The 16,766-nt window shown below is 39.4% G+C and overlaps 1 protein-coding gene across 1 annotated transcript; it reads left to right on the forward strand.

The window, feature by feature from the left end:
• Positions 1–5,298: 5,298 nt before the first annotated feature.
• LOC143387452 (toll-like receptor 4) lies at positions 5,299–16,072 on the forward strand. The gene is made up of 3 exons (XM_076841860.2): positions 5,299–5,525; positions 10,233–10,399; positions 13,752–16,072. Exons 1-3 carry the CDS (start codon positions 5,433–5,435, stop codon positions 16,012–16,014), a joined length of 2,523 nt encoding a protein of 840 aa, XP_076697975.2. The 5' UTR covers positions 5,299–5,432; the 3' UTR covers positions 16,015–16,072.
• Positions 16,073–16,766: the final 694 nt, after the last annotated feature.

Below are 16,766 nucleotides of genomic sequence, written 5' to 3' on the forward strand. Positions count from 1 at the left end.
AGAGAGCTGAAGAGTCACACATACACACACATGCTCCTGGTCTTACCATGTGATCGCTGTGCCATTAGGGACTCTCCAGCAAGAAAGCCATCTCCAGATGCAGCACCTTAATTTTGGACCTCCAGAACTGTGAGTTGCAAAAAACTTGTTATCTTTATAATGTGGGATTGTGTCATGAGCAGCCAAAAATGGACTAATGCAGAGTTAACGCAATTTTTTTTTTTGTAATGAAAGTAAGGTAAGGTTCTCATAATGGCTAAGGTAAAGCAGGACCTGTACAAGGTCTGGGAAATAAAGTCATTGCATTAGGGCTGTTGCTCTCAATTCTGACTAGCATTCAGACTCTTTGGGTTGGATTATGTCTCTTGTCCCTCAAGGAAAACATCCACCGGATCCTTGTTAGTGTTCCATGTGTTATTTTCCACAGCTGGGATATTGTTCACCTTCCGTTTCTTAGGTTCCTCCCGTGTGAAAGATAGAAGGAAAGGAAAGCCCCTTGTGCAATTGACCAGCTACCTGACAAATAATGCAATTTACCCACGTCATTGTCCACTTCCTTCCAAAGATACATATCAAAGTACCCTGGGTCACGCAAAGTAATGCTTTATGATATGACCTGTTCATCTAGTGCAGGATTGCATCAGAAACCTGCTCAAGTATTTTGACATTGGTTGCCTTCTAGAAAAAAAAAAGAAAAACTGAGTGGGGGAGAGTCAAAAAAGGCATTTACATTTCTCCTTTCTTGGGGGCCATTGATAAAAATGGGAGAAATTTAGCTGACGACTAATCAAGGCAAGGGCTGACTATATATAATTTACTCATTCTTTCTTTTGAAGCTTTTGGAGCACTTATAACATATGGATAACAAATACACATTAGGGCTGGAAATGTGAAGGTAACAGAGACAATCTGTCCTTTCTTGTATCTTATTAGCCTCTCTCTGCAAAGAGACTCAAGTCAATGGATACTATTTTCCAAAATTACTATCATAATTACTGATACACATGGTGTGCATTGAATTTCTTCCCAGGTATGGGACATTGTGACAGGTGTGGTGTGTGCAGAGACAGACCAGAGTTGGCTGCTGTCATCAAGGAACTGAAGATTAGTGAGAAAGGATGACAATTTGTCCCCATTGGGCATGACAGATGGTTGCTATGTGAATGCTGAGGAGCAAGTGACAGAGCTCTCCGGGGAGGCTGGGCATGTGTTAATAAGAGTCAAAGTCTTAATGTAAGGACTAACAAACCACAGAAGCATTGAATCATGGCACATGAACCAATTCTGAACTGGAAACAAGTGCCGAAGGATAAAAGAGTTGCATGGGCCCAAAAAGTTGGGCAACATTGAGTACTCTACTCCTTTAGTAGATGCAAAATCTATATTAGTCTTGTAAATGTTCTAAAGTGTCTTTAAGAAACTAGTTTCTTTTTTTATCTGTTTAGCCATTTATTTCCTTTATTTACTTGAATAGAACTTATTTTTCCCTCTTAGACAAACTATTCTTCATTGAACATAGTATGCACTGATTATAATATATACCATCAATTTATGTAGCACTAAGGTAAAAAAAAAGTTCTGCCAAATATAATTCTAATACATTATCTATTATGAGATTCAGATTTAAGAGGTGTCAGTATGTGAAAAAAATAGAAATTTAGAAGTGTTAGAAAGCTGGATGGAATCAGATTTGGCTCTAGATATGCCAAGGATATATCTGAATCAGACTATGTTATGATTGTTACTCTTCTTATTTTCTTTTACTTGCATGGAATGGACCTTATAAGTAGTAAGTTTGTGATTTAGATATCTCAGTGATGAACAAAGTGTTTTGGTTTCATCCACATCACAGAATTGGGGTTGTGAAGTGGAGCCCACAGTGATTCAGGAAACTAAAACTTAGCAGCCAGAGAGCCACTGCAGTTCATGTGGTCTTTGGACTAGCTCTGGCCAAAGAAATGAGAGGAGATACATGTCAGAGATGATAAAGTAGAGGGATCTAAGTATCTGGGTGTCTTCCCCTTTCTTCATACATTCTGCAGCAAACTTAGGAGCTGCCTATGGAATGTGGCAGAATAATGAAATAAAAGGAACTTGGATTAGTGGATCATTTCAAGTCTGCTCCTGATCACAAATATCCTCATTGAGCATTTTGTGAGCAAGAAATAAAATTTTCTTGCATTAAATCTCTTTAATTTGGAGATAAATGTAGAAATTAACTAAATATTGCATTGATCAGTTGTGTTCTATTTTGACTTCTTACCGAATATGTAGTATCTGCTAATTAGTATCAAATATTTCTAAGTCCCTAACAAAAATGGATTCCTCCATCGACCGAATAAATATGGGTTTTGAGCTGAATTGTTGCATATGAAAGGTGTGGGAAACTAAGTGGTTTTTCCATGCATCTGTGCTCAGGGGGTAATTATTATCCTACTGGGAATTACCCACATGGTAATTAATCACCTCTGCCTTCCATTGTAATAATGCAGTGATAAGTCAATTAAGGTAAGAAAATAAGGTGTGATAGCCAGCAGGCTTAAAGTCTGTCATTTGTATTGGACACATGGGTTGCTCTCTGGAAGAGGCACACAGAACTGAGATACGTTTGATTAAGGTTAGTATGCCTCAGTACACTACACTATATTAATCCCATTAACTTCTCATCAAAAAGAACCATCTTTTCAAGCACTATAAGGAATTCTCCAGACAACATAAGAAAGCTTTCCTGAAAGACTTCCAAAAGACACAAGTGCTAACATCTCACAGAGCAGTCTAGAAGATCTTCTCAGATCCTTTCTCCCAGTCTTCATTTCGACCATCAAAGATTCTCCTTTCCAAAGATGGAGAGAATGAACACTTCTTTTTCACCTACTTCTATTACTCTAATCATTCACTCCTTGTATTCTAGTTCTGGGGTGTATTTATATCTTGCCTGCAATAATACACATGCTCATTCCTCCTCCTTACATGGTTTGTAGAAGAAGTATTTGACACTACATAATCAGTAAGAAATCAAAATAGGACACAACTGACCCATGTTAGGTTTATTTAATTTCTACATCTGCCTCCAAATTAAAGGCCTGAGGTCTAGACCACAGACAGCCTCAATACTTTATTAAGAAGGCATGAAGCACTCCTGTTCATTCCTTGGGAAGATGATTTTGACTGTAAGATTTAAGGATGAGCTGGAAGATGAGACTTTAGAAGATATGAATCTGAACACTGGAAGACTCGTGATGAGTGTGTTGCGCTTGTCTAGGCCATAGCATATATTCAATGGTGATTCCCAAAAAAGGAGGAGTAACATTTTAGAATTAGTTTATACTTGCTGATTCTAGGATTTGGCAGAACTTTACTATTATTATTTTTTTAATGATCGGTAAGACCAAGAGATAAGGAGATCAGAAGATGATTGCGTAGAGAATGTGGATTTTTACTCAGAGTTCTCAAGGCTGGGGTGTCTGTGGGGGTTGGTGGGGAGCCTGCTACAAAATGCAGGGCCACATGGGGAGGCACCAGGGTCAGTCAGGTGGCAGAAAGATCCCAGGGAAATTATGAGCACAAGCCATTCCTGTGGTTTCTGGGGGAAAAAGCACTGCAAGGCAGGTAAGTAAGCTAAAGTTTGGCTAGTTTGAATTACTTTAGCAGTCCCTTAGGGCCAGGGTCTCTCTTTGGCCTTGTGTTGATTAGGGCACAAATTTTGTTTTTGTGTTTAACAGCCAGATAGAGGAGTGGCTCAGAGTAGGCCCTGGATTGGAAAATTTGCACATGAAAATTGTGCTCCAGGGTGAGTCATTTATTATTTCTCCCAGCTAACTAGCTCTGGGAGGGGCAGTCTCTTTCCAATCAGTGGTGACCCAATACCAGCACATCAAGGATACATTTTGTCCCTCAATTTTGGAATTTTTTTTACTTTGCAGTTGTGCTAAGCAACACACACTCTGTAGAAACTTGGGGTGTTGAATTTTGATCCTGTCACAGGTTAGCAATATGAACTCTTGTTACACTGAATGGTGGCAGGAAGCTTCAGCTCTGATACAACTATTCAGTCAGGAGGGCCAAGAACAAAGGCTCTGCAGTGCCCTGTGCAGCTGAGCTGTGGTGTTTGTGGATTGGGTTTATAAAAATAGCATTTTGGACTTAGCATAGTTTCAATTTATGATGGGTTTTTCAGGTTGTAGCCCAATCATATGTGGAGGAACATTGCTACAAAATATGGGAAATTAGTGTTTACATGTCTAGTGTGAGGAACGAGGAACTTGGAGGCGTCAAATCAAAGTGGCTTCCATCTGTGCATAAATAGGCTCAACTCATCCTTCCAGTAAAGTTTCTACAGCGGGACCATTTGGGGCTTAGTTTTACAGGTGCTAAAGTATCTACAAGAGGCTCTACTGTTACTCTGGTGCAGCCTGATTTGATACATTCTGGATCTGAGGTGCTTTCAGGATCTCTTGATGAAACTATCCAAGATGCTATTAGGGTAAGACCCAAATTTAAAATGTTTTATTCAACAGAGACTTATATTATACTTGCCTCTTTACAGAGTGTCCAAAAATCTGTACCCATGTCAGCTCATTCAATCCCATGACCTATCTCTGGGTAAGATGATGAGCCTCCTTTACCCATATGTTCAATTATCATAGCTGTCACTTATTGAACAGAATGATAAGCCACCCACTAGACTAGGCATTGTTGATAAGGTAACGTAATTCAATCAGATGAGACAAATGTGATTATCTTCATTCTAAAGACCAGAAAAATGAAGGCTTGTTTGTTAGTGTCATTTAACTATCATCACACCACTTTATTTTGTAACTTTCATCAATATGAGCATTTGTTATTATTATTAAGCAACAGTACCAGTGGTGTCTTTTAAGGAAGAGGAGATCACAGACGTACCTGCTGATGTCTTGATCTTGGCTTTTTAGCCTCCAGAAGTATAAGAAAATTAATTTCTGTAGTTCAACCGACTTAACTACGTGGTAGATTGCTAGTATGAGCAGGAAGTTTCCACGACTAAAACAAAACTGGAAAACCCCTGCAATACTAGGTAGTTATGCCAAGTATTTGAACAATGTCTGTTTATTTTCCTAAGTTCACCAAGTCTGGAGGTCAGATGACTTTCTGGGATAAGAGCCAGCTTCCTCTTGCTGTTCCTGTAGCCTCAGGTCTGCAAGGCTTCTTCATTTGCTTCTAACTTCCCTTCCTTGGGGCAGGGGAGCTAAGTACTAGGAAAAACTGAAGCCCAGAATGCTAAGGTTGCCACTCTCACTTCCTCTCACCCATTACCGCTTTAAACACAGCAGTAGCCTCGGGGCACCGACCAGGAAGAGAAGACGCCAGTGCCACGGAGACTCTGCCCTGTGTGTCCTGCAGTGATAGCTCATCATGTTTTCACAGGGCCACTGCTGGTCTCAGAAAATGCCAGGATGATACCTCCCCGGAGCCTGGCTGGGACTCTGATCCCAGGCATGGCCTTTCTCTCCTGCCTGAGACCCGAGAGCTGGGAGCCCTGCGTGGAGGTACGTGGTTGGGGTCAGCTCATCTTCTGGTATCTTTCCTTTGCTACTAAAAACTGGTTTCCTGCCTGGAACGTCCTGCTGTGTGTTCTGGTTGGTTTATTTAGCAAAACACTGTTAAATTAACTAAAGACTTGAAAAGCTACAGGGACCAAGTGACTCCTGGTTAGCAGGGCACGAACAGGCTACCAATGGTGTCTTGTCCCATTTAGGACTTTTGAGTACTATAGGAACTTTAGGTTAGTAAGACTGCCTGAAACTCAACGTTTTGTGACCTCCTGGCTGTGTGACCTTGAAGAAGTTACTAAACTCTCTTGAGACTCAACTTGTAGTAATACTTCATTAAGAGTTTGGGGGCTGCTTTGGTCTCCTGCCTTTCTGCTGCTGGTTTGCACACTCAGCTTCAAGCAGTTGTTCTGTCCTTTTCAATCTCAGGAGGAAAGTGTTTTTGTTTGTGTTTTTTTTTTCTTTTCTTCTTAAGAGAAAGAATTCTTTTAAGTGGGTTTCAGATTTTTGCATACAGTTCATTCCAGAGAATGGAAAAAATGAAAGAGAGTGTGTGTGAGGGTGGGGAGGCATATGAAGAAATAAAGAGAGAAAAAGAGGGAATGATGTAATCTGTCAGCTATTGCAATGATTTCTTTCTTCATGAAATCCCTACCAATTGGTGAGTAATCTCTATTCATCCCCCTTTTCCCCTGTAAGGACTACATTGAGGATTTAGAAGCTCTCAGCTAAACTGAAAACCAAGAGAATGATTTAGGGTGAGGCTGGGTCAGAAGAGGAGCAGTGTATCCAGGTGGAGCCCTAAGTTTGAGAAAGTGGGAAAAGTGGTTTACTTTAATATGCAACAAAGACTAACTTGCTATCTCATGTCCTCCCTTGTCTCAATTTCCTGCCCACTGTTCACCCAGTATGGTCCTCTGGTGTACCTCCTGATGTTAGGTTAATGAGGATGGAGCCTACAATTAGGGTCCCCCTGGGATAAAAGCCCAACCACCCTATGTACCATATTCTGGCAGCCCCTAAAGCCTGACTCTCCCTTCTCATGTCCCAGTGAAAACTTAATGCCAGTCCTCCTCTCCCTTGGCCTCTACTCTTGGGTGGTGAATAGTCTCCTGATTTCTTATGCTCCTTTCTTTCATCCATTCTGCACACTTTTGTTTGTGGTTTATTATTACTGTTGTTCTGGAGGATTGGATATGACAAATTACTCTCCTCAAAACTCTTCAATAACCATCCATTGCTATTAGGGCAGTTTCTTACCTCCAAACCTTTGTATTCTTTTGTCTCCTGGAATCATTTTCCCTGAGATCCGTGCTGTCCAATGGCAAAATCATGCAAGTCATATATGGGTTTTAAAATTTTCTAGAAGCCAATGAAAAAAGCAAAAAAAAAAAAAATAGTAAATTTCAGTTTGATGATATTTTAATTTAACCTAACATATTCAAAATATCTCTTCAAAATGTACCATAGACTTAACTATTAAAAGACTATCTTACATTCCTTCTTTAGTACAATAACTTTGAAATTTAATACACATCTCACATTTACCACACATTGCAATTTATACTGTCCACATTTCCCATTCCCCAGGGCTGCCATATTGGAACTGTATCTCTGTCACTTCTTGATTCATTAATTCATTCAGGCTTCAGCTTAAGTACTTCCTCCTCAGCATGATCTTTCCTGATGGCCCCATGGAGATGTCCACATTTCCTCTTTGTCTTTACTCCATTTTACACTGCCCTATTTTTCTTTTTCTAGAGCGCATCAGTATATATTTTCTGTTAATTTGCTCTTTGTCTTTCTCTTTGGAATGGAATTGGTTAGAAGGTAGAATCACTACTGATTTTATTTATTTATTTTATTTACTGCCAGTGCCTAGCACACAGTAGCTCCTCAGTTTATATGTGTTAAACGGTTGAAAGAATTGCTACAGAACAAAGTTTCAAGTCCTCCTGATCCAGCCATGGCTTCTTTATGGTCTAGGCCTCACCATGCCTGCCCCTTGTCAGCTAATCTCCACCCTTCCTTGCTCAACCTGTTCTGTCCTTATGAAATGTCCTTCTTGTCCTTTCACATATCCAAACCTTCCTAATTTTTCAAGATCCATTCTAGAAAGACTTCTCTGGGTCCAGAATTGATCTCACTTTCTCTGAACCAGAGCACATATTTCAGAGCCTTTTTCATGGCTCTGGAGACAGTGTTAATTTTACTCCTGTCTCAACAGTTCCTCTACACTGTGAGTTCATTAAAGTCTAGAACTATGCCATGTTTGTCTCTGCATTGCCCGCAGTTCTCAGCAGAAAATGCCTGTCCTTTGGTTGTTAAGCCAACCTTCATTCAATATTTTCCATTTTCTTTTTCAACAAATCCGTATGGAGCTTCAATCATTTGCCAGACGCCATTCTGAGATCTGGAGACCAAGGAGCAAGCAAAACCATCAAAGCTTACAGTCTAGCACAGAAAATGAACAACATTTAGTGAACAGTTGCACAGGAAAGATGATATTCACTGATGTTGCAAACTGGAAGCAAAATAAAAAAGGGTGAGGGGAGAATTCCTAGCCTAGTTCTCTGGTAGAGGGTATCTTCAAGGCTCTTGTGCTGGGTAAAATTTAGGCAGACATATGAAAAAGTGTTCATCATCATTAGAGAAATGCAAATCAAAACTAGACTAAGATTTCATCTTACTCCAGTCAGAATGGCAATCATTAAGGATACAGGAAACTGTAGATATGGGCAAGGATATGGTAAAAAAAAAGGTCCAGTCATACATTGCTGGTGTGACTGCAAATTGGTACAACCACTATGGAAAGCAGTGTGGAGAGTCCTCAGACAACTCGGATTGGAACCACCATTTGATCCAGCTATCCCATTCCTCAGTTTATACCTAAAAAAACTTAAAATCAGCATCGTACAGTGATGCAGCCACATCAATGTTTATAGCAGCTCAATTCACAATATCTAAACTCTGGAAACAAACTAGGTGTCCTTCAATAGATGAATGGATAAAGAAAATGTGAGATATATATATATATATATATATATATATATATATATATATATATATATATATATATATATATATATTTTACCAATGAAATATTACTCAGCTTTAAAGAAGAACAAAATTATGGCATTTGCCAGTAAATGCAAGGAGTTACAGAATATTATGCTAATAAAACAAACCAATCACAAAAAAACAAAGGCTAAATGTTTTCTCTAATTTGCAGATGCTAATTCACAATCAGGGGTCACACTAGAGAAGAACAGAGTTACCTTAGATTAGGTACAGGAAAATGAAGGGAGGGGAGGGAAGAGGATGTGGGGATAGGAATGATAATAGAATGAAACAGACATTTTTACTTTATATATATATGTGACTTCATGACCAATATGACTCTATAAATATACACTCAGAAAAATGAGAAATTATATTCATATATATATACATATGTGTATATGTATACATATATATATATCAAAGTGCATAAAAAATTTAAGCAGACATGAATGAAGTGAGGCTCTGCTTGTATAAATTCTGTCACTGTACACACATCATTTCATCTGTTTCAATTTCTGTTTTTTTCATCTTTAAAAGTTTGCTTAGATGATTGAGTTCAAGTATATAACATATAAGGAGAATGGTGACTTACAGTAAAGGAATAATGATAACTAATAATAATTAATGCTAATGTTTATTGATCAATTACATTGTAGTAGGCTTTTAGAAAAGCTCTCTAAATACTTTATCTTATTTAATCCTTTGAACAGATTCTACTGGTTTTAAAAACAGAACACCAGAGCTGGCTGGCTTAAGCAGAGAATTTTGCTGGAGAAAATCAGAGAATTCTGAAATTAGATGGGTGGTTAGAGAATAAGACTTACAAGAATGTGGAAAAGTAGAATAGAAACCAGCTCAAGAATCAAAATTGGAAAAAGCACCTGACCTTATTTAATAGACTCATCCCCCCCCCTCATTTCTGCATCATTTTGCTAACTATCAAAGAACCAACGGAGAGAATACCATTGTCAAAAACCTGGTGATAGAGCATCTCTGCACATCTTTTTTTTTTTTTGTGGTACAGGGGATTAAACTCACTGAACCACATTATCAGCCCTATTTTGCATTTTATTTAGAGACAGGGTCTCACTGAATTGCTTAGTGCCTGGCTTTTGCTGAGGTTGGCTTTGAACTTGGATCCTCCTGCCTCAGCTTCCTGAGCCACTGGGATTATAGGCATGCACTATCAAGCCTGGCTTCATCTAGACATCTTGATTGGCAGTATCCTTACAGCTGTACACAATGGAGGTCATAGTTAGAATGATACAAGGTATTTTAATACCTGAATTTTAAATATGATAAGTGAGATTTACCATTTTTTTAAAAAACCTCACCTCAAATCACATGGTAGAGTGGTATGAAACCTAGAGCTTTTGGACCTCAGAGCCCTTGTCCACTGATTACACTGCTTCTCACTTAAAGCTGTCACTGTTGAAAAAGAGGCTAGAACACTGAGTACATAGGAGGAACTCTTCATGACCTAGAGGAAGACATAAGTATGAAACGAGTGGATAAATGAATGAGTGTGAGTGAATGAATGGATAGATGAATAGAAGAAATCTGTCTGAATCTTCTGCTTGTAGGATAGGGCAGTTTGGAGTGCATTTAGTAAGACACTGCATCTAATGTGTGATCTTGCAGGTGGAGCCTAATGTTACGTACCAATGCATGGAGCTGAATCTCTCCAAAACCCCCAACAGCATCCCTTCCTCAGTCAAGAATCTGGACCTGAGTTTCAACCCCTTGAAGAGCATAGAAAGTCACAGCTTCTCCAGTTTCCCAGAACTGGAGGTGCTGGATTTATCCAGGTAATGAATAAGATATTCCATACTGTTGAAGTTGAGGTGATCACTTCAGTCTTGAACCAGGAAGCCTGGTTGGTGAAGTCTTGCCTTTATTCACTTATTCATTCTTTCAACAGGTGTTTCACTGTGGAAGCTTGGACAAGCCACCTCCATTTTCCAGGTCTCTGTTTCCTCATCTGTGAAATGGGCACTTTTATGAAACCATTTTTCCACCTTGTTGTTGTTTTATATATTCTTTTAAGATATACACAGGGGAGTAGAGTGTATTTTGACACATTATACATACATGGAGTATAACTCATTCTAATTATGATCCTATTCTTGCATGATGTGGAGTTTCACTGGTCATGTATTTATATATGAATGTAGGAGAAGGACAGTTAGTTCTACCTTCATATTTTTTTTTCTAAGTCAGGAGAGAAAATAACTCAAACTCTTTCATCGGCACTTTTATTTTGACCTACCCTCCTATGTCCTACCTCCTGCTAGGAAACAACTGTTGGTCGATATATAACATACAGCCCATTAGTAAATAGAGCACATCCCTCTTAAAAGAACGAATCTGTTGATGTTCTAGTCAAGTTGCTGAGTGTTTAATAGACATTGAATAAATTCTAATTCTGACTCTTTTTGATTTTGAAACTGAGATAAGGATAATGAACTATGACAACAGGTAATAAATTAAATGCAAATATGGGTAGCAAATGGAGTTGCTCAGAACAGGGGCTTCTCTGTGGTGGGCAGTCAAGAGACATTTTATGAACCGAATGGGATTCAGATAATTTCAGAGATATTGAAAGTAGGGTGCAGGGTGGGGGATTAGCAAGAAACAAGTAACTCAGGAGAAAGATGTGAAGGACAAACAAAAACATTTTCTGTAAATGGAGAAATGGTGACCAAGATTTCCTTCTCTGAAGCACAAAAGTATACCATTTTGGGGGGAAAAGTGAAGTTGTTATTCTTTTTTTTTTTTTTTTATACCAGGTAATTGGTTTTTGGAAGCGTTCTCATCATCAGGGAACTCATTCACAATTTGAAATTGATAAAGTACTATATTCTCTATGATCTGTATAAAAACAAAAATTTTATGTTTAAATTATTATCTAAGTTCCTGAGAAAGACTGAGGTCATGAAATGAGAAATCCCCTTCCAGGAAGATACTTCCATAGAAAAGAGAGAAACTCGTTGTGGTTTTATCCTCTCACTTAGGCATTGGGAGAGCCAGACAGAGGAGGAATGGAGTATTTTAAAGACAGTGGCATAGAGAGTAGAGCCCTCATGGGTGTAGGAAGACCTGGGTCATGTCATCCTCCACATATACAACCATGTGACCTGAGGCATGTCACTTCATCATTCTGACTTTCAGCTTTCATGTTCATTAAATGGAAATGCTGAAGCTTACCCTTCAGGGCTACCTGTAGTAATGAGTATCAGCATGCTGTTTTAAAGCCTTATAGTGTATTTTTAAAGTATAAGATATCATCATCACATCATCTCATTAGATACTACCTTTTGGTTTTCCAAATGAGAATTTTGTTTGGAAGTAGACCTACCAAGCTCCTCCTTTTTTTGAAAACAAGAAGTAGTTTTTCATCAAAAAATGTCCCATGTGATTCATCTTTGATCCAACACACACCCAAGGAACTTTCCTCAGAAGACTTAGACATGTGCTTAGAAAGGGGCCAGCTTCCTCTCTGGTCAGCCTTTTGGAAATTCTGAATGGACAGAAGGACAGACAATAGAAAACAGGTGTCATTGCTTGTTTATACAATGCTTACATCTAGTAAATCAAATTATCTTCTAACAAAATATACATGTATTTCCTTCTTTTATAGATGAGGGAACTGAGGTTTGAAGGGTTTATGTGACTTACTTGCATTCACATGGCTTGTTTCAACATAACAGAAATTCAGGTTCACATCACTTCCTTCCAAGTGTTCTTTCCCTCTAAACATTACCTGTGCAAAGCAGTGAGCCATGTGGAGTGAGATAGGGACCTTTCACTCTTGCCTGATATATACATCACCATATACATAAGACTATGAATCACGAAATCATACAACTGCAAGAAGAAACATGGGAAATAATCAAGTTTAGATGCCTCAATTAGAAGTGCGATTAGTTCTCAAGCTCCTGCAGTCAAGGAGGGCAACAGGGGCACCAAAATTCCACTGTCTTGACTTCTCTTCCTGGTTCTTTTGACCACTCTCTATGCATTTACCAGTAAATAACAAAAGTTGGGACTAAAATGTTTTTATGACTTACGAACCACCTGAGGGCATAGGGCAGGTGGGGACACTGTAAATGTAACTCAGGAGAGGACTTGCCTATTAGCTGTGACTGGCAGACACCTACATGGCTAGCAGGGGTGGCTCACATGCTTTCTGGTTTGGGGCTGCACGGAAGCTCTGGCTCTGGGATATCTGGATGAAGATTCTAGGTAGCATGGCTTCCATCTCTTTCAGGATGAAATTCAAAATGTTTTACCTGACTCATAAGCTCCTGCCTTATCTGGAAACCCCCCTTTCTTCACAACTCCATTTTACTTTACCTTCTCTGCATTGCAGCTACAGACTATTTTTCATAGACCTTCTATGTATCAAATCTTGGGATTTTTGAATCTGCTGAGCACATCACCATATTTTTTCCTATTAACTCTTATTCAGCAGTCAAATTTCAGTTTACATATTCTTAGAAAAGCCTGCTTTGATTCCTCTAGTCTAGGTCAGTTCCTTGATGTGGGTTCTCCTTTCCTTCCACAAAACCACCCCAAACTCCTGTTATTAATATTCACCTGGGATGATGGAAACTTTCAAATATCTTGCTGTCATATGTGCAGAACTTTTCATAAACATTAAAGATACCATGACACTTGGGTGTGATTATTTATAATTTTGAAATTGACATTCACCATTCATTTATCATGACTAACAACTAAAAACTACTCCTATCCTCTCTACCAATCAAATGTATAATTACAATCATGTGCAGCAAGAAATGGCCAAACCTGATCTAAGGTGATTATGACATACTCTAACAAGTGCACCATCTTCATGTGCCTCAATTATTGATCTTTCATTGATTTTCTTCTGAAGGATTTGCTGTCTCTTCTCAGCATGTGTGCTTAGAGTAATAATAAGGGCTCACAATTGTAGTCAATGTGAAAATACTGAATCTGTGGACCTTCTTGGGTGCTTGTACCATCGTGATGGGCCCTGCTTCATGCCTGTGCCTCTGCCAAATCATACGATGTCCATCACATCTGGAGGAAGCACTGGGTGACTGAGATTGTTATTCTATTTTTAATTTGAATTCAGCAGAAATATTAAATAAACTGTCTCTTTTCCCTGTGTAGGTGTGAAATTCAGACTATTGAAGATGATGCATCTGAGGGCTTATACAACCTTTCTACCTTGATATTGACAGGAAATCCTATCCAGAATTTAGGTGCAGGAGCCTTTCATGGACTATCAAGTTTAAGGACACTGGTGGCTGTGGAGACAAAATTGGCCTCTCTAGGAAATTTCCCTATTGAACATCTCACAAACTTGGAGAAGCTTAATGTGGCTCACAATCTTATTCATTCCTTCAAGTTACCTGAATATTTTTCTAACCTGCCAAACCTGAAGCACTTGGACCTCTCCAGTAACAAGATTCAAAATATTTTCAATATGGACTTGGAGGCTCTACACAAAATGCCCTTACTCAATCTCTCTTTAGACCTGTCTCTGAACCCAATAGATTTCATCCAACCCGGTGCCTTTAAAAAAATTAGGCTCCATGAACTGATTTTGAGAAGCAATTTTCATAGTAAAAATGTAATGAAAACATGTATTCAAGGTCTGGCTGGTTTAGAAGTTCATCACTTGGTTCTGGGAGAATTTAAAAATGAAAGAAATGTGGAAATGGTTGATAAATCTGTCCTGGAAGAACTATGCAATTTGACCATTGAGGAATTCCGGTTAGCATATATAGATAATTTGGCAAGAGATGTTACTGACTTACTGAGTTGTTTGGCAAATGTTTCTGCAATGTCTCTGGTAAGCCTGATTTTGAATAGGGTAGAAGAAATTTCTACAGGCTTCAACTGGCAATCTTTAGAACTGGTAAAGTGTCAATTTAAACAATTTCCTAAGATAGTGCTCCCATCTCTCAAAAGATTTACTTGCATTGCCAACAAAGATTTAGACAATTTTGGAGAACTTGAAGCGCCAAGACTTGAGCATCTAGATCTCAGTAGAAACAACATGAGCTTTAAGAGTTGCTGTTCTCATTATCACTTTGGAACAACCAGTCTGAAGTACTTAGATCTGAGCTTCAATGGGGTTATTACAATGACTGTAAACTTCATGGGTTTAGAACAACTAGAATATCTGCATTTTCAGTATTCCACTTTGAAAAAGATCAACGAGTTTTCGGTATTCTTGTCGCTCAGCAAACTCCACTACCTTGATATTTCTTACACTAAAATCCAGGTGGCCTTCCATGGCATCTTCAATGGCTTGGTCAGTCTCCAGATCTTAAAAATGGCCGGCAATTCTTTTGAGGACAACCTCCTTCCAGATATCTTCACAATCATGAGAAACTTGACTTACCTGGATCTTTCCAAATGTCAACTGGAACGGGTGTCTGAGAAAGCCTTTGACACTCTCCCTGAACTTAAGTTCCTAAATATGAGTCACAACAACCTGTTTTTGTTGGATGAACTTGCTTATAAACCTCTCTACTCCCTCGAGGTTCTGGACTGCAGTTTTAATAGCATAAAATCTTCCAGAGGGCAAGAACTACAGCATTTTCCAAGTAATCTAACCATAAATCTTACTCAGAACGTACTTGCTTGTACTTGTGAACACCAGCATTTCCTGCAGTGGATAAAGGACCAGAGGAGATCCTTGGTGGAGGTTGAAAAACTGGTGTGTGCAACTCCTTCAGATCTACAGGGCATGCCTGCGCTGAGTTTTAAGAATGACACCTGTCAAATAAAGAAGGCCATTATCAGCGTGTCTGTATTGAGTGTGCTGGTGGTATCTGTGATAGTGTTTCTGGTCTACAAGTTCTATTTTCACTTGATGCTTTTTGCTGGTTGCAAAAAGTATGGCAGAGGCGAAAGCACCTATGATGCTTTTGTGATCTACTCAAGCCAGGATGAGGATTGGGTGAGGAATGAATTGGTAAAGAATTTAGAAGAAGGGGTACCCCCCTTTCAGCTCTGCCTCCACTACAGAGACTTTATTCCTGGTGTGGCTATTGCAGCCAACATCATCCAGGAAGGTTTCCATAAAAGCCGGAAGGTCATAGTGGTGGTCTCTCAGCACTTCATCCAGAGCCGCTGGTGTATCTTTGAATATGAGATTGCTCAGACCTGGCAGTTCCTGAGCAGCCATGCTGGCATCATTTTCATCGTCCTGCAGAAGGTGGAGAAGTCCCTGCTCCGGCAACAGGTGGAGTTGTACCGCCTACTCAGCAGGAACACTTACCTGGAATGGGAGGACAGCGTCCTGGGGTGCCACATCTTCTGGAGAAGACTCAGAAAAGCCCTGATGGATGGAAAGCTATGGAGTCCAGAAGCAACAGCAGAGGCAGGAAACAACCAGCAGGAAGCCACAACATGTATATGAGTAGGAAAAACAAAACAAAACCCTGAAGCATGACTTGCCTAGTGGGATCAAACCCTTGTGAACAGACACACATTAAATGTTACAACCTGTCAGTCATTTGTCTATGGGCAAGTGAATCGGTGGTGCATGAGATACATAGGACTGCTAATTGCATGGAGCTCACAGTGCAGAGGAAATCAATACTGTGCTAAAATTCAGAAATTCCAGGTGTGTATTTCAACCAATTCAACCGGATTCATGTCTGGGAAAGTTGATTCAACTACTTCCCCATCAAAATTAAATAACAACTGAAAGACTGGATCCCAGTGGGAACAGATAGGAATGATGTTCTTCTCCTGCTCCTTTTGAGTGGAAGCCAATTCATACATGATGCTTAACTATCTTGAAAGAGTTTTGGTAGTTTCAAGGGAAATGGATATTTGCTTACTTTTCCCTTTTTTTTGGTACCAGGGGTTGAACTCAGGGAATCTTGGCCACTGAACCATATCCCCAGCCCTATTTTGTATTTTATTTAGAGACAGGGTCTCACTGAGTCACTTAGAGCCTCACTTTTGCTGAGGCTGGCTTTGAACTTGGGATCCTCCCACCTCAGCTTCTCAAGCTGCTGGGATTACATGTGTGCGCCATGGTGTTTGGCTTCCCTTTTCTTTTGAACATAACTTACACTCTACTTGATGACTCAGATTGATCCTGATTCAGGATTCCCCTTCCATTTTATGTCACTTTCCTTAGTCTTGCAACTAATTCCTAAG

Source organism: Callospermophilus lateralis, unplaced genomic scaffold, assembly GCF_048772815.1.
Source record: "Callospermophilus lateralis isolate mCalLat2 unplaced genomic scaffold, mCalLat2.hap1 Scaffold_137, whole genome shotgun sequence".
Classification (NCBI taxonomy): Eukaryota; Metazoa; Chordata; class Mammalia; order Rodentia; family Sciuridae; genus Callospermophilus; species Callospermophilus lateralis.